At 46.3% G+C, this 22,831-nt stretch overlaps 2 protein-coding genes across 13 annotated transcripts in view; one reads left to right on the top strand and one right to left on the bottom strand.

Annotated features, from left to right (window-relative positions):
• The window catches only part of LOC115390686 (E3 ubiquitin-protein ligase SMURF2-like), a 53,881-nt gene extending 38,013 nt beyond the window's left edge, over positions 1 to 15,868 (top strand). Inside the window, exons 9-21 of one of the 3 annotated variants that reach the window (XM_030094640.1) lie at positions 1,887 to 1,971; positions 3,013 to 3,171; positions 3,959 to 4,015; positions 10,773 to 10,986; positions 12,302 to 12,405; positions 12,496 to 12,610; positions 12,742 to 12,920; positions 13,233 to 13,370; positions 13,470 to 13,590; positions 13,686 to 13,887; positions 13,969 to 14,044; positions 14,139 to 14,258; positions 14,357 to 15,868. In XM_030094640.1, the coding sequence (XP_029950500.1) occupies positions 1,887 to 1,971; positions 3,013 to 3,171; positions 3,959 to 4,015; positions 10,773 to 10,986; positions 12,302 to 12,405; positions 12,496 to 12,610; positions 12,742 to 12,920; positions 13,233 to 13,370; positions 13,470 to 13,590; positions 13,686 to 13,887; positions 13,969 to 14,044; positions 14,139 to 14,238 (1,550 nt within the window). In that variant the 3' untranslated portion in view covers positions 14,239 to 14,258; positions 14,357 to 15,868. Of the gene's footprint in view, positions 1 to 1,886; positions 1,972 to 3,012; positions 3,172 to 3,958; positions 4,016 to 10,772; positions 10,987 to 12,301; positions 12,406 to 12,495; positions 12,611 to 12,741; positions 12,921 to 13,232; positions 13,371 to 13,469; positions 13,591 to 13,685; positions 13,888 to 13,968; positions 14,045 to 14,138 lie in introns of all 3 variants that reach the window. The other 2 variants (XM_030094641.1, XM_030094639.1) reach the window with 2 other exon arrangements.
• A 684-nt stretch (positions 15,869 to 16,552) lies between these two features.
• On the bottom strand, positions 16,553 to 20,131 carry LOC115390697 (uncharacterized). 10 transcript variants are annotated; one of them, XM_030094669.1, is made up of 11 exons: positions 19,862 to 20,003; positions 19,553 to 19,632; positions 19,359 to 19,469; positions 19,128 to 19,182; positions 18,515 to 18,669; positions 18,357 to 18,432; positions 18,067 to 18,250; positions 17,727 to 17,964; positions 17,453 to 17,507; positions 17,293 to 17,323; positions 16,553 to 17,167 (listed from the first exon to the last, which is right to left on the bottom strand). In XM_030094669.1, the coding sequence occupies exons 5-11, from the start codon at positions 18,563 to 18,565 to the stop codon at positions 16,912 to 16,914; spliced, it is 891 nt and encodes a 296-aa protein (XP_029950529.1). In that variant the 5' UTR covers positions 18,566 to 18,669; positions 19,128 to 19,182; positions 19,359 to 19,469; positions 19,553 to 19,632; positions 19,862 to 20,003; the 3' UTR covers positions 16,553 to 16,911. The 10 variants fall into 10 exon arrangements, with proteins under 10 accessions (XP_029950529.1, XP_029950521.1, XP_029950522.1 ...); XM_030094661.1 differs by lacking the exon at positions 19,553 to 19,632 and having other exon boundaries at positions 18,515 to 18,706; positions 19,862 to 20,131; XM_030094662.1 differs by lacking the exon at positions 19,553 to 19,632 and having other exon boundaries at positions 18,357 to 18,429; positions 18,515 to 18,706; positions 19,862 to 20,131.
• Positions 20,132 to 22,831: the final 2,700 nt, after the last annotated feature.

Genomic DNA, 22,831 nt, shown 5'->3' with positions numbered 1-22,831 from the left:
GTTTTAGGATATCACGTTCTTCCTCATGTCATCAAAGTCCCATGAAGACCTTTGTAAACTGAAATGATGGGAACTTAAATTATTGCCATGAGATTTGCACCCTAGTTAGGTCTGTCAATAAACTATGAAGACCTTTTGTAACGACAGGCAGTCGTAGAAGCGAGTCCTGAAATGACAATTTACTGAGCTGCCGCCGTGATTACTGGAGCGCACCACGCTCTAATGTGCTGCGGTGTAGACTGGGGCCATGCAGGATTTACATGACAGCTTCTCTAATACCTTATAAAACAACTGTGGCTACCAAACCCCTTCACGGGCTGAGCGCAGTGTGTTTTCTTCAGTTTTTTTACACACTCTCAGCTGTAGCTTCATTCCCTCCACTCAAAAGTACAAGGTATGCAGATCAAAGACGTGCTGCACCGCTCCTCGGACTGGATGTTGTGTTTAGCCTGAAGGCAGTGTTACTTTGAGCATTTTTTTTTTTTTTTTTTTTTTTTTTTACTTTCCTTTCTCTTTTTGGGGTGAAAAGAACTGCATTTGTGTCTTTTCTTATTGTTTCTCCGTTTTTTCGTCTTCCTGTCTTGCCCTCGGGCTCATTCACACTTTCTCTGCTCCGCCCTCCCCCCCCTTTCCAACAGCACCACATCATGACAACTGCAATCATCATTCTCTCCTCTCCTCTCCTCCGCTGCTGGAATGTTTCGGCTATGCAGACTAATATTCCCACAACAGAGAGAAGAAGGATGGAATATTTTTCACAGCTCTGAGGAGTTTAGGTTATTGGCTGTTGTTTTGTATCCATAATTCTTAAGCTGGATCTACACATACCATGCGAGCACATTTGGGAAAATAGTGGCATTGAACTATATTTTCCAGTGTTGGAGCTTTTTTTTTTTTTTTAGAGAACAACTGTACGTCTAACAGTCGGCCGCAGCTTTCCCCCCACAATACCCGCAGAGTCTGTAAAATAAATTATTATTTTAAGTGTTGTGACGTATGCCAGCAGTTCAGAAAGGCACTGCTGGCCTGGTGCCCCCTTTAAAAGGTCCTGCTGTGTCCACTAAGGCTGTCTGAGGTCGGACAGAGTGAGTCACTGATGCCCAGCAGCTACAGAGCGCCGCTCCGCCGCCGAACCCTCTGAACCACCGGCTGGGTGTGGTGGGAGAGAATGGGAGGCGTGGTGGTGGGGGTTAGGAAACGCGTTGTGCCAGTGGGAAGTTGAGTTTGGAAGGTGGGGGGGTGTCGTGATGGATTAGCCGGTGAATATTTACACACGGACGGCACGCCCGTTTAGCAATACACACACTGTGCCAACGTTCACACTCCATTCATCAAACGGAGGATCTAGCGAGCTATTGATGAGTAAATCCTCTTATGTCTTCTTTCAGGGTCAAATATTGCTCATCATACGAGTGGGATTTGTTTCTTATTTACAGAGATGAATTATTAAGGCCCCGTACGGCCAGCTAGCTTGGGGCAGCGGTGGCCGAGAGGTTCGCAAAGTGGATTAGGGATCACTGCCGACATGTCAACACTTTAGCATTAAGAAATTTGATTATTTGCGGTAAAAATGGAAACTTTCAGCTGAAAAGACGTCCATTTAAGAACCATCAGGTAACTCCCGGCGAGGAAGGAATAAGAAGCCTACTGGAGACCGGGGAGGGACTAATTGATTACATTGGCACGCACCTGAAGAAACTTCTAGGTCAACAGTGTCCCAGCAGTTTCTCTGTCACATAAATTATCAGCCGACTTTGCCGTCTCCAAAATACACAAACTCGCTCGTACCCATTTGGTCTCGACCGCAAAACTCTCACTGCAGCACCTCCACTCTTTCCCCCGGTGCTGTTTTCACCGTTGATTCAAATCGGTTTCCTCTCTTGCAGAGCAACGAACAACTCAGCAGGGCCAAGTCTACTTCCTCCACACGCAGACTGGGGTCAGCACCTGGCACGACCCCAGAGTGCCCAGGTAACTGCTCTCTTTTCTTCTTTTTTTTCAAATATCCATCTTGATTGTGTAACTTTGTACATGTAAAGCTCATTTTATATGTGAACTGAAAGTATTTAGAGCCGTTAAACTGGCCTTAATTGTGTTCAGGTTTTAGTCGTGCCAATATTGTTTCAATGGTAATACGAACCCTCCAATATATTCCCAAATCTGACAACACCGAACTGGACTTGACATGGCTGGATCAGACAGTGTGTCTGTCCAGAAACAATCTCACTTGTCAAGTGGAGGTCAGCCAGACTAATGACCCCTCGGTCCTGAACGAGCCAGAAGTTCTGCATTCAGTCGTGCTGTTTCACCAGCTCTCTATGGCACCCCACTTAATTCACTGGCGATTACAGGCAGGGCTGTTGCGTTACTTGTCTGGCCTCGCCGGGACGTCGCCTCTGCTCAGCGGTGAAGCACGCGAGTGCGATAGCCAGCTCGCAGCAGCAGCAGCCGCCTCTGGGTTTGGTCATTTTGGACGGAGACCCTGAAATGGCCCAGTGTGTGTGACGTGTGCAACAAAGCATGCACTGTGTCCCTGAGTGACGTGTCCTCACTTCACACAAGCTCAAGTGTGTTCATACGCACATAAAGCCAAACGTCCTCGACCCGGGTCATGATTTAGCCTTCTCCTGGGATAAATGGAAAATAAAGACAAATACTTTTATCAGAAGATGGACTTCGCACTTAAAGTGCTGCTGTTGTTTTTGTCTGATGAAATCATCACGTATTTTCTCATATTGATCTTAATAGTAATGATAATGTCATAAATATTTGTTATACTTGTTTAAATATCTGTAATGGACTCAAGCAGCTCTGAAGCAAGATGGTTTGATACGTCAAACACATTCCTGTAAAGTGGAGGAAATTAGGGCATATTTTATGTTTCACATCGTTTTGTTATTTCACATCACATGTCGCAAGTATTGCTGACTGTTCAGGCAGTCCTTCTCTTTTCAGCGTGTACATGAATTCAGTTTAGTTGATCACATTCGCGGTCGCCACGTCTCTGTGCAGGGACTTGAGCAACGTGAACTGCGAGGAGCTGGGCCCGCTGCCGCCGGGCTGGGAGATCAGAAACACTGCCACCGGCCGCGTCTACTTCGTCGACCACAACAACCGAACAACACAGTTCACAGACCCGCGACTGTCCGCCAACCTGCATCTAGTCCTCAAGTGAGTCCAGCGGTCCGTCTTCACCATCCTGATAGCAGCACCAGCAGCGACTGGAGGAAGGTTGGCGAGGATGAGCACAGGATTATCTGACCCTAACTGTCAGTCAGTGCATATCTGTTGACTGCTGCTTTTAATCAATATATTTCATCAAAAGTATTCAGTCACACAAGTCTTTGTGTACCAGGCTGTCATGAGCAGCACGCTTACGTCCACTTGAAAAGAGTTTGTTGTTGTTTTCCTGTTAACTGTTGGCGACACCTTAGCTGTACTGCTACTGCCAGGTTTTTTTTTTTTTCCCTTTCCTCAATCCAGGATCAAATCTCTATTTCGTGTAGACAGAAATGTCAGCAGATAGTTTTTAAAGGCAGCTTGACATTCCTGTCATTCTGGAAATAGACTCGACTCCCGTCGTCGTGTCTGTTCAGTGAGCTGCAGAGGAGAGGATGTGTGTTCTGGGACCTCGGTGACACAGCACAGCTTCTACGCTCACCGGCTCCACGCTTCTTTTCTGTCTGCGGAAAGATGATCGTTGATGTATCTCATGCCTTTCCGTGATATCCTGTGTCTGTGGATGCTTTATTTTTAATGCTTTCATTTTGGTTTTTGTGTCTCCTTTCTGTGATTCTGCTTTCTCACTGTCTCACCTCGTCTCTCTCATCTCACCCCTTGTTGATCTCAATGGTCCAATCCTTCACGCTGTCATCTCCCTTCTCTTTCATGCCTGTTTTCTCTGCTGTCCCCCCCTCCTCCTGTCTTTTCCTCCTTCCTCTCCTCCACTTTCCTCCAGCAGCCCAAGTCCAAATGGTTCCCGTGTGGCCACGGACAGCCAGAACACTAACCTCAGGTAACCCTCTCTCTCTCTCTCTCTCACACACACACACACACACACACACACACACACACACACACTTCAGTGCGGACAAACTTTGCATGCGGACAGAACAATATACTGTATATAGATGGTCTGTGAGACGAACAAAGCAGCGGACCCACACAGGGAGATGGATGTTTTCATACCTGTTTCAGCAGCCGTTATTAAGCTGTGTGTGTGCGTATTAGAGAAAATGCTGACTCGCGCTTTTTCAGAGAATCGTGTACAATGTTTATGAATGGAAATATGACAGGTCTTTCTCAAGGTTGTAAGGATTCATGCGGATGACATTGAAGTTAAATACACACACAGAAGCAGGCGCAGGCCAGACGTCTGTATCGGGGACTGTCGGTCCAGCTTTTTGGGATGTTTGTGTTGCCTGTCAGCAGCCTGTCTCCAGTGAGGACGGGCTGGTAGACAGCTGTCCTGCTCAGGGAAATGCTGAACACGTGTGAGCGCAGCTCCAGCACACACACACACACACACACACACGCACACGCACTCTCCCTGCACTCAGATTTTCAATGAACGCACCTGCTACTCACACGCTTATGACAAAGTTTCAGGACGTTTTCTGGCTCCTTGATGTTTCCTGTGTCTTGGTTCTGAGCTTGGGAATACAAAGGAAAAAAAATACAGACACTTGACGATTCTTCTGTCTCCGTTTTTTGGAGGAAAGTCTTTCTCCGAGCCTCCTGCAGTAACGGCGGCTGGCCCGAGAGACATGTTTGGGAAATTAACATCTGGTCATTTGGAGAAATAGCATCCATATGTGTGAAACAAGCTCTGGTCATGAGTGGAAGCTTAGCGATGTTATCCAGCCCGCGTCATTAACTGCTTGTCGAACTCCTTATTAGGAGCGATTTGAGGGACTCCAGATGAAGTTTTATAACTTTAAAAGGTCAAAATTGATGAGATGTTTTTGTGTGTGTTTTTTTTTTTTCCCTCTTCCTGATGCAACTTTTCTTCATGCACACATATTATTGAAAAGGAAATGAAAACACACCCGTCGCTGTTCCAGTTAAAGCATTCGCTGAAATGCGAGGAGACGTAAATACTGCCCTCTTATTATTTGGAACCAAAGTCGTCGCATACATTGGGCTTTTTCGGAGGGGAAAATAGGATCAAAGCTGACGTCGACAGATTTTGACTCGAAAGTCAAAGGGATCACATTTTTAATGTGGCTTTAGGTCTTTGACATGTGATGGTCCACTGGCATGTCGTGTAATTGAGCTCAAACTCTTTAGTTAATTATGTTTTTTTTTAAAGCTTATAGCAGCTGTAAAAGTAAAGTACTTCCTGCTCGAAGGGTACCTGCTAATTAAAGGCTGCTTTCTTTCACTGGTGTCCTTGTTCCTAACGGTCTTAACCAAACACTGGCAGCGTCGTTTCGCCGCTGAATACTTGAAGACAGCCCACCGTGGCAGGATTTCCTTTCCTTCTTTTTTTTAACAGTGTGGTGTTTCGTATTCGGCTCCAGACACTTATCTGCTTTGGCTCCGGCGACCTACATCTTCCATCCGTCGCTCCGATCGATCCGCATTGGCCGATTTCACCGTCAGTTCGACAGTGTAGTTTTAGAGTAAACTTTCTTTTTAAAACACATCGAACAGCTTGAAGGCGTCTTTTCAGTTAAATAAGAGACGGTGAGAAGAAACATGTTGACCTATTTAAACAGGGAAAAAAATGCAGCCCAGTGTCTTTCTAAAAGATCTACTGTGTCCAATTAGTGTGTAGCGAGCAGGTAGAAAGCCAAGATTCTCTTTTAATTCATCACATTTTTTTTTTATTGGCTTCCTCAGTATGAGTTGGTTAGGCAAGATTGTCCAGATGCTGCAGTTCATGAACACAGAATTCAGATTTATTGACCTCAAACACCCACCTGTCTTCTATATGTGCCGTGGTCCAGTCCATGAGGGGCTGTTAGCATATTGCTGCTAACAGACTGTTCGTCGATCCATCACAAGGCTTACACTGAAAGACACACACACACAGTCGTACACCTAAAGTCTGAAATTAACTCAACAAACCTGCTTTGGTTTGGGAACGGAGCTGGAATACATTTAGAAAAACCTACTTGGCGTTCAAGTGGAGCATGCATGTTCTGCCTGAGCCGAGCGACTACAGTACACGTTACTCCTCCACTCTTATTCAGTTAAATCTCTACAAATCCCGAAAGCTTCCTCCGTCCATGTGCAGTTAATGATTTTAACCGCTCCTCCAGTTGTTTATCTGCTGGCATTTCGTAGTGTAAACCTAATGCTGTTCACCCGAATCAGTAAAACTCCCTCCAGTGCTTTTATTCAAAGTCATAAAGTTTTTGTTTTTTTTTTACCAGTTGGATTCTCTGTGGCTGACTCTCGCTGCAGGCTTGCCGTTTTTTTTTTGTTTTTTTTTTAAACCATCCTAGACTTCAGAGTGTCCTCTCACACAGCGAGTTCCCCCCCAAAACTGGTTTCAAAAGTCATCCCAAAAAAAGGTGAGCAGACGCTTTCCTTCCGTGCGGCAAAGCTGACTGCAGAGTCGCCGCGGCGGCTGTTGCTGCAGGACGTCTCATTTTTGCACCGTGACGTCGTCGTTGCATTTCACTCCTCTGTAATCACAGCCTCTGTTTTGTCTACGAGGTTGCAACACATTCAGCATTACAACACCGTGTTGCCCAAAGTTAGAGTCTCCCCGGCGCGGCGTCTCCGCACACATCTTGATTTAAAAGCGGCTCAGACAGCGCCGTTGCCTTTGACCCGGACTTGATGAAGGCCTCAGATTGCCAGACAGTCAGACACGGCCGCGTTACTGTGGTCTGCCGCACTGTCTCTCACATCCTGAGCCTCCCTGCTCGCGCCGACACACTGTACGTCTGGCAGATTACATCAGTGTTTGCTTGAAGGTATTTTTAGGTGGCGCTGGATCTTGGCTCAGTGGACACCAGCAGGTATTTTCCCAACCGAGTTTTACATTTTCATGACATTTATATCAACATTTGCATTGATGTTTTAAGGGTGTTTCTCTTTGGTCGATGTGGGTGTGGTATTTTTAACCTGTGAAATGTAAACATTAATGCAAATTATTAGGTTGGGGAAAAAGTCCTGCATATATGTACAATAGCTGACATTTTTCACTGAACTTCTTAAATGTTATATGCAACCCAGCAGTACAGTAAATGCCAGCTGTTTAAACACACTGTGTAATGCGTCCGTCAGTGGGTGGTGCTTTGAAAGGCTCAACGTTGAAGAGTGAGTGGAAAAGAACAAGCTGGTTAAAAGCTTTAATTATAAAATAGAAGTTCCTCATATGTTTTATTTAGGCACATGATGCATTGCTCTCTGAACTGCTGTATATTTGCTTCCTCTTTCAATTCAGATGGTGTCGAAACAAAAGAAAGAAAAGAATTTAATGCCACGACTGAAGTTTAGCAAATCTCTAAAGTAATCTTTTGATCTTCTGATGGTGGTTTAAAGCTATCTTTTAAGGAAAGGTAGATGTGTGCATATGTGCAAGCTCGCAAAGAGTGTAGGAAAATAGGAATACCATTTACACAACCTTTAGAAAATAAAAGCACCAAAGCGTTCCCTCTTGTCAGATTTTCGTCTTGCAGGTGAGGGGAAAACTGCTCGGCCACAATCTGTCAAATGGTTCTACTTCCTGCCACTGTTTCACATTAAAATCAAATTCAAAGCGATCATCATTTCAGCCACGCCTCAGTCTCGTAGTATTTTTGTAATTGAAGTCATATTTGGAGTATTAAAAAAAAAAAAAAAAAGAACGAAGGTAATCTGTTGCTTAATGGAATTTTTTGAAGGCTTTTTTGTGTTTTAGTACAACTTTACATACAGAGAATCAAGTATCGGTGTGTTAAGTATCTCTGCAGAAAGACTCACCCAGCAAGACACACTCCGAAAGTGTGTATTGTTCACAGGAATGAGGAGCCAGTCGCCGGACGAAGAGCTGTTAGATCTGGCTGAGTGGCTGCTTTGGGGCAACTTTTTACCCCGGCTGCACTCCAGTCAACCCTCATTACACCCAGATTGTGCCAAAAGAGGCAATCATTCAATAAACTCGGCTAGAAGACTCAAGACTGCACATGTGGACCGATGATGGACCTTTATGACTGCAGTTGTGGAAAATGTCTTATTGACCGGCCAATTAGAAAACAGTGACACGATATTTTTGAGAGAAATTTGAAAGATTGTCTAACCAACGGTCATATTTCACACAAGTTGTAACATCAGTAGAAACTGTTTCGCTCTTTTGACTCTGAAAAGATTTTCGAGTTTGCTGCGCTTGTGTTTTCTATATTTACCATCAAATATGCGGCGCTCGCCCCATTTGGAAACGAGAGACGATAAACTATGTTGAAACGTACTTTTAATTGCACGGCGGCTGCTCAAGAGAAAAGTGCGCTGAAATTATGCTTTATTATATGGTTCTTAAGTCTCTGAGCCAAAAGCAACTCGTTCCATTTTGTTTTAAGACATCTTTTCTTCTCCTCCTTCCTAAAGTGGTTTTCAAGACTGCTCCGGTGCCATCTTACCCTTTATTTGACATGCTAGGAGCCTCGGCGCCTGCCAATAAAATAAATAGCAGTGGACTTGATTATACGGGGATAGTCTAGCAAAAACAGTGTGCTGGTTAGTTTGGAAACCCTCAAATAGATAGACATGCCGTTCTCAAGCCACTGAACCAGGAAGCCCAAATGTACAGCGAGTGTTGGAATAAGTGGGTGGCTAAATCCTGCTACCGTAGAAGACTGCTTTCATTTTGTTTTTTTTTGTTTTTTTTTTGTTTTTTTTTTTAACCAGTACAGTCCTCATGGTGCTCTGCCTTTGTTTGGCCAGCAGCAGCCTTGACACTCCTCTCCCAGCAGAGGACAGTAGCCTCTTTCAAAGAAGTCCTGTGCTGGCTCAGCGTCTTTGTGCAGAAAAAAGAGGGCTCCTGTCCTCCTGAGGCGAGAGATGGATTATGTTTTCACGAGGCCCACCCAGGCGTCTCGCCACCAGCAGCACCACAGCCACGGCCGGACAGAACCAGACGCCTCAGCCCTGCACGAACATCATAATTCGGCCTTCCCATGTAGATTACCTCAAAAAGCAAGAGTAAATAGAAATAAATGTGGGGATTTAAATTCCTGGAGGTAAATCCCTCCGCCCGGCACGCTCGCACCTTTTCCCACACTTCAAAAACAACACTCAAGCCAGACTCTACATTGACAAAGTCATCCCCGAGCAGAGTTAAAGCGAAGGTCACTCTTCGGTGGCGTGTTGACGGAAACAACACTACAAGTTTACAGAAGCGTCCGTGTTGTTTCTCTTCCGCCCTCGGGGGATCGGGGGAAGGCGGCAGCTCCGCCGGCCACATGATGGAGTTTCCAGTTGCGGCCGGTGGGCCGGGGTACCTACCGGGACTCGACCTCCGTTACGAGCTCCTTTAGCCGTCAGACAGGAAGTAAAAATGTCACGGACTGGAGACAGACGCAGAGACGCAGATGGAGTAATGATTTAGAGGAAATTAAAGAAACAGTCGTGAGGTTAGACGTGAAGCGTTTGAAGCAACGTCGACTTATCTGTCCAGCGAGCTGAAGGCGCCAGCGACTCTCACACTGCCCCCCCTTTTTGTAAATGTTCTTCCTTTCTTTCTTTCTCCTTTGTGCGTCTGTGTTTGTGTGTCTGTCTTTCTGCTTATACAAGGTTTATCTCCGTCTCTCTGTCTTTCCTGGTGGGGATATTTACCAAATGTCTGGTCAAAGGCTCAGCCTGTCCGCAGGTCTGGATCAAATTTACTGGGGGCTTTGCTTTGAGGCTGGTGAGGGAATTTCTTAAAAACTTCCCTGGTTAGGTGGTTAGAAATTATATGGGGGCGGGTGGGGGGTTGCTGGGGAATTCCCTGAAAGGCATACTTGTGCCTCTGGATGAAACGTTAACCTTGAATGAGGCCGAATGGCAGTATTCTCATGATTTAACAATGGCGACCGATTCATATATATACAAGAGAACTGCCCCGGGAGAGGAACAGCTTGCTCTTTGGAATCACACCATGTCAGAGAAGTTAAGGCCACTGTGGCATGCTGGGTGGTCGTGTTGCGTCGTCAGTTTGAATCTGAAATTTAAAGCAGTTCGCTGCATCCATTTTGGACTTTTTTTTCCCAGGATGCAGAGTCCAGGCGAGGTTCTACCAGCGTGTGTTTTAGACCTCACGAATCAAGTTTTGCAAGCAGCAAAATTGAAAATTTATGTTGTTAACGCTTGTGCGACCAAATATTCTAAGGCTGTTAAGCCACTGATATCTGTGTGCTCAGTGCTGTGAACTCACTTTAAACCGTGATCCCACATGTTTGGTACCATCGTGAGTCTGGAGTATTTATTAATGAAGAGCAGACTTGAGAATTTTCTTTTCCGTTTTCCTGTCGGAGAGGTGCTGGCAGGTTGCCGTGATGAAACTCAGACCACAGCGGCAACACGCAGTGATGGGCCGTTTAACGCTGTCAGCACCGTCATACCAGAACCTGCATGAACATTAACAGCTGTTTACTGATGAAATGTTGCGAGTTCAGCCTCAAACTCCATGGCTTCACTCGCCAACAGCCGCTGACGGCGGTGGGAAACCATGTTGGCTCCTTTAGTTTTCCCCTCTCAGACATAAATATTTGATGTGTTGTTCTGTTTGTTACTGGGTGGCAGCAGGGAAACGGGGCCCCTCGCTGACACCTTATTTGATCGATCCGTCGTTCTTGCAGTCACCCGCCTCAGATGAAGGACCAGGGCGGTCCCGGGGTTCCCCAGCAAGCTCTGTCCCCAGCCCAGCTGCCCGACGAGGCCGAGTGCCTGACGGTGCCCAAATACAAGCGGGACCTGGTGCAGAAGCTGAAGATCCTGCGACAGGAGCTCTCTCAGCAGCAGCCCCAGGCCGGCCACTGTCGCATCGAGGTCTGCCGCGAGGAGATCTTTGAGGTGAGAGCGCCGAGCTGCAGCCTTCACACAGGAACATCCCAGAGCAACACGGGACCAGAACCCGGAGCCGCTTTCTCATTTCCAGGGAGAAGCAGAACAGGACGGCCTACGCTCTGTTCCTTTTCTTTCTTTTCTTCTTTTTTTTTTACCCTTGCTCTCGCAAGTATTTGTTTGAGCAAAGCAAAAGCATTCTTTCTGGATGATTTCAGCAGCGAGAGAGACGGGGGAGGGGATTAGGGTGGGTGAGGAAAGGAGCGAAGGCAGCGGTGGCAAGCGTCTGTGGCCAGACATAACTTCATAGCTGCAAGCCGAGCAGCGAAATTCATGACTTCATCCCCCTCCGCCGACATGACAGCTGCGGAGGGAGAAAGTTAAAGTGCGAAAAACCGGCGCTGCAGATGGACTTCAGGATTCCTCGCTGGAGCCGGCGGTGCCGGTTAAACTCTGGCAGTGAGCGTGCGCGATATCTTGCAGTCATGTGTGCGACACGCTGATCTTTATTTGCTGAGAATATATTCATTATCACTCCGGCTTGACTGGATTACTAAGAACTAGAGAAATTCAATACCAGACATCGGTCATGCAGAGTTTGAAATGCAATAAAAGTAAGCTGATTAAAGTAGTAAACCTTAGAATTCTTGTGCAGTTTGTGTTTTATTGCGTGCTTTTTTTTGTATTACTGGAAAAGCGTTGGATAACATTGCAGGATAAATGCTTCTATTTAAGCACACATAAAATTTTAAGATAGGAAAACAATCCTTTGCAATAAGCTTAGTGTTGCTGCACTTTTAAATGCAAGATATGGTTCTTGGACATGTTTCTTCATCCAGCAGTGAGGGAGTCTGGTCCCCCTGGGTCTACGGCACTAAATCAGTCCTGTTCACACTCTGTTCACAATCTGACGACATGAAAACGCCGCCGTGGGTTCACTGATCGCTCTCCAGTTGCTCAAATCATCTCCAGAAGTTATCGGGGAGGAATTAAAGCCACACCGAAGACAAATGTGGGTGCAGTTGTGCCGTCAGTCCACATGAGACTTCTGTCAACATCTGTCTCGTGTGAGGAGCAGGAAAACTCCTCTGTTGGTGAACAGAATTCATTCAGGCCCAAGAGAGGAGCTCCGAGTCCAGAGTAAAACATCTGCTCTGGATATAAAGTCTTGTTTTGTGTTGATTTGTTGATCTCACATCAAGAGTAGAATGGACTACAGATGGAAACCTTATGAACAGCTGTTGTATTAAAAAAAAAAGTTACTCTAACTCACTACATTTTTGACTGTTTTGGACTGAATTGTTCTGTTGTTGCTGGATCGCAGGAGTCGTATCGTCAGGTGATGAAGATGCGTCCTAAAGATCTTTGGAAGAGACTGATGATTAAATTCCGAGGGGAGGAGGGGCTGGACTACGGAGGTGTAGCGAGGTGACGTCCGCTTTCACGAGCTGTCAAAGATTTCCGCCTCTGAACTTGGCGAGCTCGGTTTTCACACTCGGCGTTGCTTCTGTGTTTCAGGGAGTGGCTGTACCTGCTGTCCCATGAGATGCTGAACCCCTACTACGGCCTGTTCCAGTACTCCAGAGACGACATCTACACTCTGCAGATTAACCCCGACTCCGCCGTCAATCCCGTATGAAACACTGTCTTACGTTCACATGAAGGGAACAGTTTTCAAGTGCTTATTCCAAAAAGATGAGCCTCGAATCTCCTCCTGGTGATTGGTAGACTGTAACCATTCCTGTCGCCGCCTCTCCTCTGCAGGAGCACCTGTCGTACTTCCACTTCGTCGGGCGCATCATGGGCATGGCGGTGTTTCACGGTCACTACATCGACGGCGGCTTCACTCTGCCTTTCTACAAGCAGCTGCTGGGGAAGCCGATCACGCTGGACGACATGGAGTCCGTGGACCCCGACCTCCACAACAGCCTCGTCTGGATCCTGTAAGACCGGCTTCCTCTCTGCTCCCTCAGAATAAATGTTGGTGTCTGACGTCTGAAGAGTAGAAAAAGGCATTCCTGCAAAATAAAGGTTTGAACGGATACAAGGGAGATGACGGCGTCGCCCTCTGCTGCTCAAACAGCTGAACTGAATCCTGCTGAAATATCCAAAAAAGAAAAATAGCGGAAAACTGAAAATTCTGGCTCCTGAACTGTTGTTTTCTTTTTTTTTTGTTTTTCATGAAATAGTCGTTTTTCACTTGTTTCTCCGTCCTGACTTGTTTTCTGTCCTCGCCGTATCGTCTCTCTGCTCAGGGACAACGACATCACCGGCGTCCTGGACCACACCTTCTGCGTCGAGCACAACGCCTACGGAGAAATCATCCCACACGAGCTGAAGCCCAACGGCAAGAGCATTCCCGTGACCGAAGACACCAAGAAGGAGTATGTCCGGTACGAGGAGCGCTCACACCAGTCCACCTTCAGCGTAGAGATGACGAGGCTCCTCCCGCCCGACTCTGACCACCGACTCGTCCTCTGGGTTCTCCATAGGTTGTACGTGAACTGGCGCTTCCTGCACGGCATCGAGGCTCAGTTCCTGGCTCTGCAGAAAGGCTTCAACGAGGTGATCCCGCAGCATCTGCTCAAAGCCTTCGACGAGAAGGAGCTGGAGGTGAGTGGTTTCGCCTGTGGATTCGCCTCCCTTTGGTTTAACTCATCGTAGCTAAACGTTTCTGAAGTGACTGAAGTGTTTGCTGTGACTCTCAGCTGATCGTGTGCGGCCTGGGGAAGATCGACATCTCCGACTGGAAGTCCAACACGCGCCTGAAGCACTGCACCCCCGACAGCAACATCGTCAAGTGGTTCTGGAAAGCCGTGGAGTCGTTCGACGAGGAGAGGCGGGCCCGCCTGCTGCAGTTCGTCACCGGCTCGTCCAGAGTGCCGCTGCAGGGCTTCAAGGCTCTGCAAGGTCAGTGACCCCCAGACTCCCCGCCCCTCTGGAGGAGGAGATGTGGAGGCGCTAAACCGACGGATCCTGTTTGTGTTGCAGGAGCGGCAGGACCCAGACTCTTCACCATTCACCAGATCGATGCCAACACCAATAATCTGCCCAAAGCCCATACCTGGTGTGTGTCTCGCGCACCAGCAAACAAACACACACACGCTTTACAAAATCTTCCTGACGTCAAGTTCACTCGTTTTTTTTTTTCCCCCCTGCAGCTTCAATCGGATCGACATTCCTCCCTACGAGAGCTACGACAAACTCTACGACAAGCTACTGACGGCGATCGAGGAGACGTGCGGCTTCGCGGTGGAATGAGAGCCGACAGACTCTTAACGGTAGCTGCGCCGCGCAGACAGGACCGGCCGGCCGGCGGTCCGTACCTCGCAGCTGACGGTCTTCCTTCTTCTCTCACTGTTCACACACTTCCCCTCAGAGCATCAGCTGCCCGTCGTCCCCGCCACCGGCTCGCTCCTCGTCTTCACTTCAGTTGTTGTGAAAATCCTGAGAGAAACTTCAGAGCTGCTAAACGTCACTTTGTAGTCAGAAGAAGAAACTTTGATCTAATTAGGAAAACCTCTTCTCTAGTTCTTCCTTTAAAAACAAAAAATCTGCTCAGATGTTCCATAACTACGGTCCACCTTTTTAAAAAAAATTATTATTTTTTTTTGTTTCCACTGACTGATCCGTGTTTTGCTACTGAATCCGGAACTCTGCAGGTAGCCGTGTCTTTCCATTAGTCGCCACCTTCACCTCAACCAGCACACCGTTTCCATCCTCATGGCTGCAGAGCTTCATCTGGTAGGAGCGCCATGAATTCATCCTACCTCAGCGCGTTGCAAAGCGTCAGCTTCTCGGAGGGTTTAATCCATCGCTTCTTTTGAAATAAGTCCAGAAAAATGTGTTGTTTGTTCATCAGTTTGGTTTCAGTCATTTTCAAACTAAAAGTCTGATCATTGGATGGGTGAGTGGGTCGTTTTTTAATTTTTTTTCATTTTTGTGGTAAGATTTCATCTGTGGGTCTTTTGTTTGGTGACGGACTCTGGTGAAAAAGGTTTGAGTTCAGGTCCCCCCCGTGACTGGAAAAGTTCCAGTCACAACCTCAAAATAAAAATCTTGACTCACTGCTGCCACACACTTTGCATTACTTAAATTTCACTTGATTTCTCCTGAAGCTCTCTGGCGTTCCCCAGGGGAGCCCCGCCCCACACTTTGAGAACCTCTGCATTAAAGCTCAACTCTTCACAGTAGATGTCAGGTTCATATTGTGTAAAAAAAAAAAAAAAAATGTCCACAGGATGGAAAAACGCCATCCTCAAGTTCAGAATTCTCTCTTCTCTCGTCACTTTCGAGCACTTTACAGACTGAGCAGTGGCGTCGGGAGCGAATTGTTTTTTCCCCTCGCATAGATTAAAATATATCATCTTTCATTTGCTTCTCAACTACGTTACAAATAATCAGAGTAAAAAGTATATAAACCTGTAATTTTCTTTTCAGTATATATGTACAAATACATAGCTATTTTGTATATTGTTGCCAGTTCTGTTTGATTTAAATGCAAGCATGTGGACGTCTGTCTCAGACCTCTTTACATTCTCAGGTGAAGTTGTCCTTTCATTTTTTTTTTTTTTTTTTTTTTTTAATTCATTTTAGTCTAGTATGAGAGGAAGGGTGCTCCTGTTTCCCAGGCATCGTCTTTAATCCCACGCTTCCATTCATTGATAAACACAGGCCTCCTGTGAAAGCCTCAAACCGAGCAGGCGGCCGTCTGTTTCCAGCCAGCGCAGAAGCAGATGTAAACGTCTGAGTAGCTGCTCGACTCCTGTATTTGAAACATGATCAGGAGCGTCGAACAAACCAAGACCTTCTGCATGAATGGATGCTCCACGGCTCAACCCTATTTATTTGCATAGTTATTACTCTTAAGCAGCTTTTGTTTTTAATAAGGTAAAACTGGTAAAAAGCACGTCTGTGTGAACTTGCCTGCTATTTGTTTGCAACCGGAAGGTTTTGTTCGGACTCATATCATGAAGCTGTTTCTTCTGTGGAGACGAAACAAACTCAAACCTTTGTCTTTGTACAGAGAATTTGTTTGACTTTACCTTTAATAACTTCACCCAGAGGTGCGGAGCAAATGCAGTTTTTTTGTTTTTTTTAATTATTTCCATTTTTTTTGGGGCACACATTATGCATACTTGGACTCCAAGTTATAATCCAACACTTCCTTCTATTTACCAAATACCTATTGGACTGATTTTTACTTTTCTCAGTGTAGATAACGTAAATATACGGGCACACACACTTTCTGTTGTCCTCTGATGAACTCTCCGTGGGCAACGTCTTCTGGCTGCTTCAGTCTGAAATGAATCCCGATCGGCCGTCAAACCCTGTCCGGCCCGAGATGTGAGTGATCTTTAGTTTTTCAGTCTTAACTGGGTACAAATCACAAGGAAAAATTTTAAATGCGACACGTTTGGCCTTTTATCACAAATTTACAGGTTCACGTGCAAATTGTTGTGGATGTTAATGAATTCAGTACAAAACTTTGTTTTTAAACTGCACCACATTCTCTCTGGTTTCTGTTTTTTGGTATTTATTACAGGATATGTGTTCATGGTTCTGTTTTATTTTCCACATCAGCTGCTCTGTGAGTTTGTAACTGACACCTGTACACATATGGACAATAAAGAAGCAAAGTAATACACTTCTTGTGCCCTTGCAGAAAGCTGAGCAATAAAACTATGCTGTTTTGGACCTGACAGCATTATGTTTTATAGAATAACAAGTGTGTTGCTGTCTCACTTTTTTGGGCACTTTAACATAATAGTGATTTATTGAGAATGTCTGACTGAAATTACAGATTCAGCAGGACTTTTAGGAGAGGAGAAAAAACAAGTCTTTATTAAACTCAGAAGTCCATAGCAGAGTAGAGGACAATGTGAACGCTCTAGTTCAGGAGTCAAAGCAAAGCCGGAGCAGGGGCCGATGCCCTCAGATCTTCAGATGCACCTCGGCAGGAGCCTTCTCCTTGCGGCGGCGCTTTATCTCAGTGTTGATCACGTTGAGGAGCTGTGCTTCGGGCTGGCTGGTCCACTTCCGCCGGTAGTGGCAGAAGTAGCAGTTCTGGTGGACGACTAGGTACGGGCCGCGCGAGCGTTTGGTGCAGCGGCAGCTCTTCCTGCAGATGGGGCAGTTCTTCATGAGCTGCAGGATGGAATCCTCGTCCACGATGTGCTGAGGAGTGGCTCTGAGAGGAAACAAGAACCGGAGGAGGACGAGGAGTTACAGTCCAGCTTTGGCTGAGACCAGACCGAGATCTGAATGACATTAACTCGATGTGAGAGGAACACGAGAAGCCCGGCGCTCACTTACTGCTCAGTGACGGAGACGTCCGACAGAGGATCTGGAAAAGTGATATGATCATTAATATATTACACAAGTCATGTGATTGACAAATCTTTATCTTGGGGTTCAATGCACTAAGAAAATGTTTCATTTAGCCGACTTTAATAATAAAAACTCATTTACACACCTGAGCATCTGTACAAGCCTGGCAGTCTGCCTGCCACCGCTGTCTTGTCTTCCTGCTGTAACAGATACACACAGTTCATTCATCTGCACATCTGTGTGGTGTTGTGGCACATTATCTGAACACAGTCGGCTTTCTCTGTAGTCACTATGACAACCAACTGACACACTGGAGGGATGGGACTGTTGTCAGCTGTTTCTTAGAAACGGCTTCCTCCTCCCACTTCGATCATCCTGACCTCCTTTGTGTGTGTGTGTGTGTGTATAAAGTTAAATACCTCGTGCACCAGCATGAAGGATTTGACCTGCTCTGCAGAGCTCTGCAGGTTTCTGACGCGGTGCTGCAGCGGTTCGCTCTGCCACCTCCTGCTGTACTGACAGTGGCTGCAGAGCTGGGCGAAGGACACGCACGTGCCCAGCTGGCGCCGCTGCACCTCACAGCGGCGCTCGCACACCGGGCACCTCTGGAACAGCTCTCGGAGACAGCTCTTGAACACAACACACGTAGGATTGCCGCTGCCAGGGAAAAGAGTTTGTTACAGTGGAGCAGGAATGCTGTTTCTTACTTTAAGAAAGAGATCAACATGTAAACAATGGAATTAGTTTTAAAAGCCTCACCCGACTCCATCGGTTTCTGTTGAAGAGTCGTCAGACTCAGACTCCACATCCTCTACAGGAGCCAGACTGGGGGGGCTCGTGAGTCTGGAGTCCTGAGGAGGCGCAGAGCGTCTCACTGGAACGTAGACCAGCTGGAAGGCTGACTGATGGGACACAGGAGGCGTGTTGGGTCCGGTCTGCGTGGCTGATGGCAAACAGAGAAAACAGGGACGATCATCGCATCATGAAAAGATCATTTCAGTCTTAGCAGCTGTTTGTTACCAGTTAAACACTAGTTGCTTCATACACACCTTTGTTCCTCACACGAGGCTTCGACGGCAGCCGCGTGCTGAGGGAAGCAATGTGGTTCACAGAAGACACTGCCTGCTTCAGACAGAGAGAAGAAAGGAAACTTTGATATTAGTCTTCAGAAAATATATGACAGACAGGTAAATGAATTCCGACTCACCGCTGTATTGTCACGGATTGTCGGTATGGAGCCCCGCCTGATCCTCAGCATCTTACAGAGTCCCGCTTCGTACTGGCCCTGGTTGTGGAAGCAGTCCGGAGTAAAATGTCGAGCGCACACATGCAGCGTCTTCTGAGTGGCTGCCGGGACATTTCCTTTAAAAATAAAATCCAGCCACCGGGCCTTCAGAGCCTCAGAGGAGGGAAGGAAAAACAGACTTTTGTGCTCATTAGTGCAGCCAACCACCGAGCAGCTGGCGTGTTTCGACCGCATGTTCGCCATGTTTAGATTAGGGAAACGCTTCCGGTTTATGAACAGTCATTTCCGGGTCTCCTTCACAATAAAAGTCACACATTTCAATAAAGCACAAGAGCTGAAATAAACTGGAAGAAGCGGCCAGATATTATTCATGACGGGCCAGTTTTGGCCCGTGGCCGCAAATTGCCGACCGCTGGTCTACATAGTTATGATGAAGGGTTAGGTTATGATTTGTAAAAGCTTCACTGGTAATATGAGATTGAGTGATTTGCTGCACACATTACTTGCCGATTCTTGACAAAACCGCTTGCTTGAAAACATTGCGGCACAACTTTGTTATTTGGTATGCTCTTACCTGCGGTGCAGGGACAGCAGCACGCTGCAACACACTTCTCTTCCTCTGTCCTGGGCTTGGAGAAACACACGAAGCTCTTTAAAGCATGACTTCGGTCGCCCTCTAGCGGAATTCTGCGTTCTTACAACAATAAAGCCGGCGCTTCCACATGATGTACGCCCCGGTGTCCCCTCCCCCCCAACCGCATGTCGGTCTTAGGACACCCACTCACACAGACGCAAACTACTGTACCTTTGAGATTCAGTGCCATTGCTGGACAGTGATGGGGGAGGAGGTGGTCGGATGTTTCCGCCAGTCTTTATGGGGGTTGATGACAGTGTCCCCTTAGAGTATTTTTCGAAACTGTAATGAAAATGATCGAAGCTGTAATTTTGTATCCACAAGCGGCAGTCTGATGCATGACATGCCACCTGTAGTGTATTTACTTAGAAGTGCGTTACTCAGTTTCAACAGTAGGTGGCACTGTGTCTTTGTTGTTGTGCTGTTACACTTTTTGTGAAGACCACTGAAAAAAAGAAGACGTTGTTGAAGAGACATGGCTTCCATGAGACTCATATATTACACCACCCATACTCAGCACTGGCATGACATTATTCTTAGACAGCATTTGCGAATTGGTGATTATTACCGTGTGACATTATGTTAACAGGCTGCTAACATTACAACATAACGTTCACAGCACCATTTACAAAAAATAATATAGTACTTATATAATTATAAACCAAGTCACTTACTTATCCAACAGCAGCAAGGCAACATCTGTGTCTGCCCTCAGCCCAATTTCTGCTTTCAACGCTCTCCACCGAGGAAAAGCCACGCCAATACAAATCCTCGTTTGCCTTCTCCATCGGTCACTTTCCTTCTTCGCCAGCAATCCTTCTGCCGACCGTCCAGGCTTTTTTTTGGTGGTAGGATCCACTTCAGGACTCTTTCTCGGCCGTTTCTTTGGATACTCTGCCATGTCGCTTCCTCGGTCTGCCTGAGCTCTGCCTGTTGTTATGAGACCTTCCCGTCCTCCCCCTCCCTTCTTGTTGTGACGTAAAATGCGTAATTTCCTGCGCGCCAGCGCGGGAATGTCGCAGGTCGACAAGCAAAGCAAGAATTATGTATATATATTGAAAAATCCAGCGAGATGTTAGAGGAGCCGATCGGGCTAATCTGCATTTTGTCATCTCCACTAGTAGTGGCTTGGCTAAAACGGACATTTATAGACATTTAAAGTTATGCACTATAGCTTTAAAGGTTCAGTGTGGAAAAAGTTCAGGTCACAACCTCAAAATAATAATCTCAACTCACTGCTGCCACCCAGTGCACACACTTTGCATTGCTTAACTTTAGCTTGGTGATTTCTCGTGAAGCTCTCTGGCGCCCCCCAGGGGAGCCCCGCCCCACACTTTGAAAACCTCTGCATTAAAGCTCAACTCTTCACAATAGATGTCAGGTTCACGTTGTGTAAAAAGAATGTCCACAGGATGGAAAAACACCATCCCGAAGTTCAGAATTCTCTCTTCTCTCATCACTTTCAAGCACTTTACAGACTGAGCAGTGGCATCAGGAGCGGATTGTTTTTTCCCTCACATAGATTAAAATATATCATCTTTCATCTGCTTCTCAACTACATTACAAATAATCAGAGTAAACAGTATATAAACCTGTAATTTTCTTTTCAGTATATATGTACAAATACATAGCTATTTTGTATATTGTTGCCAGTTATGTTTGATTTAAATGCAAGCATGTGGACGTCTGTCTCAGACCTCTTTACATTCTCAGGTGAAGTTGTCCTTTCATTTTTTTTTTTTTTTTTAAATTCATTTTAGTCTAGTATGAGAGGAAGGGTGCAGCTCCTGTTTCCCAGGCATCGTCTTTAATCCCACGCTTCCATTCATTGATAAACACAGGCCTCCTCTGAAAGCCTCAAACCGAGCAGGCGGCCGTCTGTTTCCAACAAGCGCAGAAGCAGATGTAACAGGGCCGGGTCTACGCAGGGGCAAGAGGGGGCCTGGCCCCCTCAAATAAATGTTGTGCCCCCTCAAACGAAATCCCCCAAAATAAATTAGCACGAGCACGCACCGCGCCATCCTCGCTCCTACGCTACATATATAGCCCGCCCCACCCCCCGAATGCACATTTGTGCCCCCCCCCATACACTTGATATGCCCCCCCTGAGACGAATGTCTGGCGACGGGCCTGCAGAAACCAACTGCTACTCTGCACATTAATGGTGGATTGGCTATTTCCGCACCATGGACAGTGCCTTGGATTTATTGGTAAACAGCAACCCACTGTTAAACTTCACCGCAACAGTCAATTGGCTATATCAGCAGCATGGACAGCAATTGGAATTCATCAAAGAATAGAGACCCACTGTTAATCTTGACCAAAATGGTGGGTTTGGGTATTTTAGCACCATGGAGTGGACAGTGCCTTGGAATCATCATGAAAGAGTGGCCCACTGATTTTCTGCACCACAAGGGTGGATTAGCTATTTTAACACCATGAACAGCGTCTTGGATTTTTACCGAAACATTGACCAACTGATACTCTGCACCACAATGGTGGATTGGCTATTTCCGCACCATGGACAGTACCTTGGATTTATTGGTAAACAGCAACCCACTGATAAACTTCACCACAACAGTCAACTGGCTATATCAGCAGCATGGACAGCAATTGGAATTCATCAATGAATAAAGACCCACTGTTAATCTTGACCAAAATGGTGGGTTTCGGTATTTCAGCACCATGGATAGTGCCGAGGATTTTTAATGATACTGCGACCAACTGATACTCTGCACCACAATGGTAGGTTGGCTATTTCAGCACCATGGACGGCACTTGGGATTTATCTGTAAACAGAGACTTAATATTAATCTTTACCACAACACTCAATTGACTATATCAGCACCATGGACAACAAATTGGAATTCATCAATGAATCGAGACTGAATCTTTGCCAAATCCATGGTTTGGCTATTTCAGCACCATGGACAGCGCCTTGAAAGCATTTTGAAAGAGTGAACTAGTGATATTCTGCACCACAACAGTGCATTAGCTATTTCAACAGCACGGACAGCGCCTTCGATTTTTAATGATACAGTGACCCAGGGCCGGGTCTACGCAGGGGCAAGAGGGGGCCTGGCCCCCTCAAACTAAATCCCCCAAAATATATTAGCATGAGCACGCACCGCACCATCCTCGCTACATGCCCCCCCCCCCCCCCCCCCCCCTACACTTGATGTGCCCCCCCTGAGATGAATGTCTGGCGAGGGGTCTGAGATGTAAACGTCTGAGTAGCTGCTTGACTCCTGTGTGTGTTTGAAATGCGATTAGGAGCGTCGAACAAACCAAGACCTTCTACATGAATGGATGCTTCATAGCTCAACCCTATTTATTTGCATAGTTATTACTCTTTAGCAGCTTTTGTTTTTAATAAGGTAAAACTGGTAAAACGCACGTCTGTGTGAACTTGCCTGTTGTTTTTGTTCGGACTCATATCATGAAGCTGTTTCTTCTGTGGAGACGAAACAAACTCAAACCTTTGTCTCTGTACAGAGAATTTATTTGACTTTACCATTAATAACTTCACCCAGAGGTGCGGAGCAAATGCATTGTTTTTTTATTTTCATTTTTTTTGGGCACACATTATGCATACTTGAACTCAAGTTATAATCCAACACTTCATTCTATTTACCAAATACCTA

This window comes from Salarias fasciatus, chromosome 6 (assembly GCF_902148845.1).
Source record: "Salarias fasciatus chromosome 6, fSalaFa1.1, whole genome shotgun sequence".
Taxonomy (NCBI): domain Eukaryota; kingdom Metazoa; phylum Chordata; class Actinopteri; order Blenniiformes; family Blenniidae; genus Salarias; species Salarias fasciatus.
The sequence above is the reverse complement of the archived record's forward strand: the minus strand, read 5'-3'. Positions and strand labels throughout refer to the sequence as shown.

Coding starts and splice junctions, on each gene's coding strand:
- LOC115390697 (XM_030094661.1), bottom strand. CDS start 20,088: ATGGCAGAGTATCCAAAGAAACGGCCGAGAAAGAGTCCTGAAGTGGAT. Junction 19,470..19,861: donor GCCTTGCTGCTGTTGGATAA/GTAAGTGACTTG, acceptor TTTTCATTACAG/TTTCGAAAAATACTCTAAGG. Junction 18,707..19,127: donor CTGCTGTCCCTGCACCGCAG/GTAAGAGCATAC, acceptor CCCTCCTCTGAG/GCTCTGAAGGCCCGGTGGCT.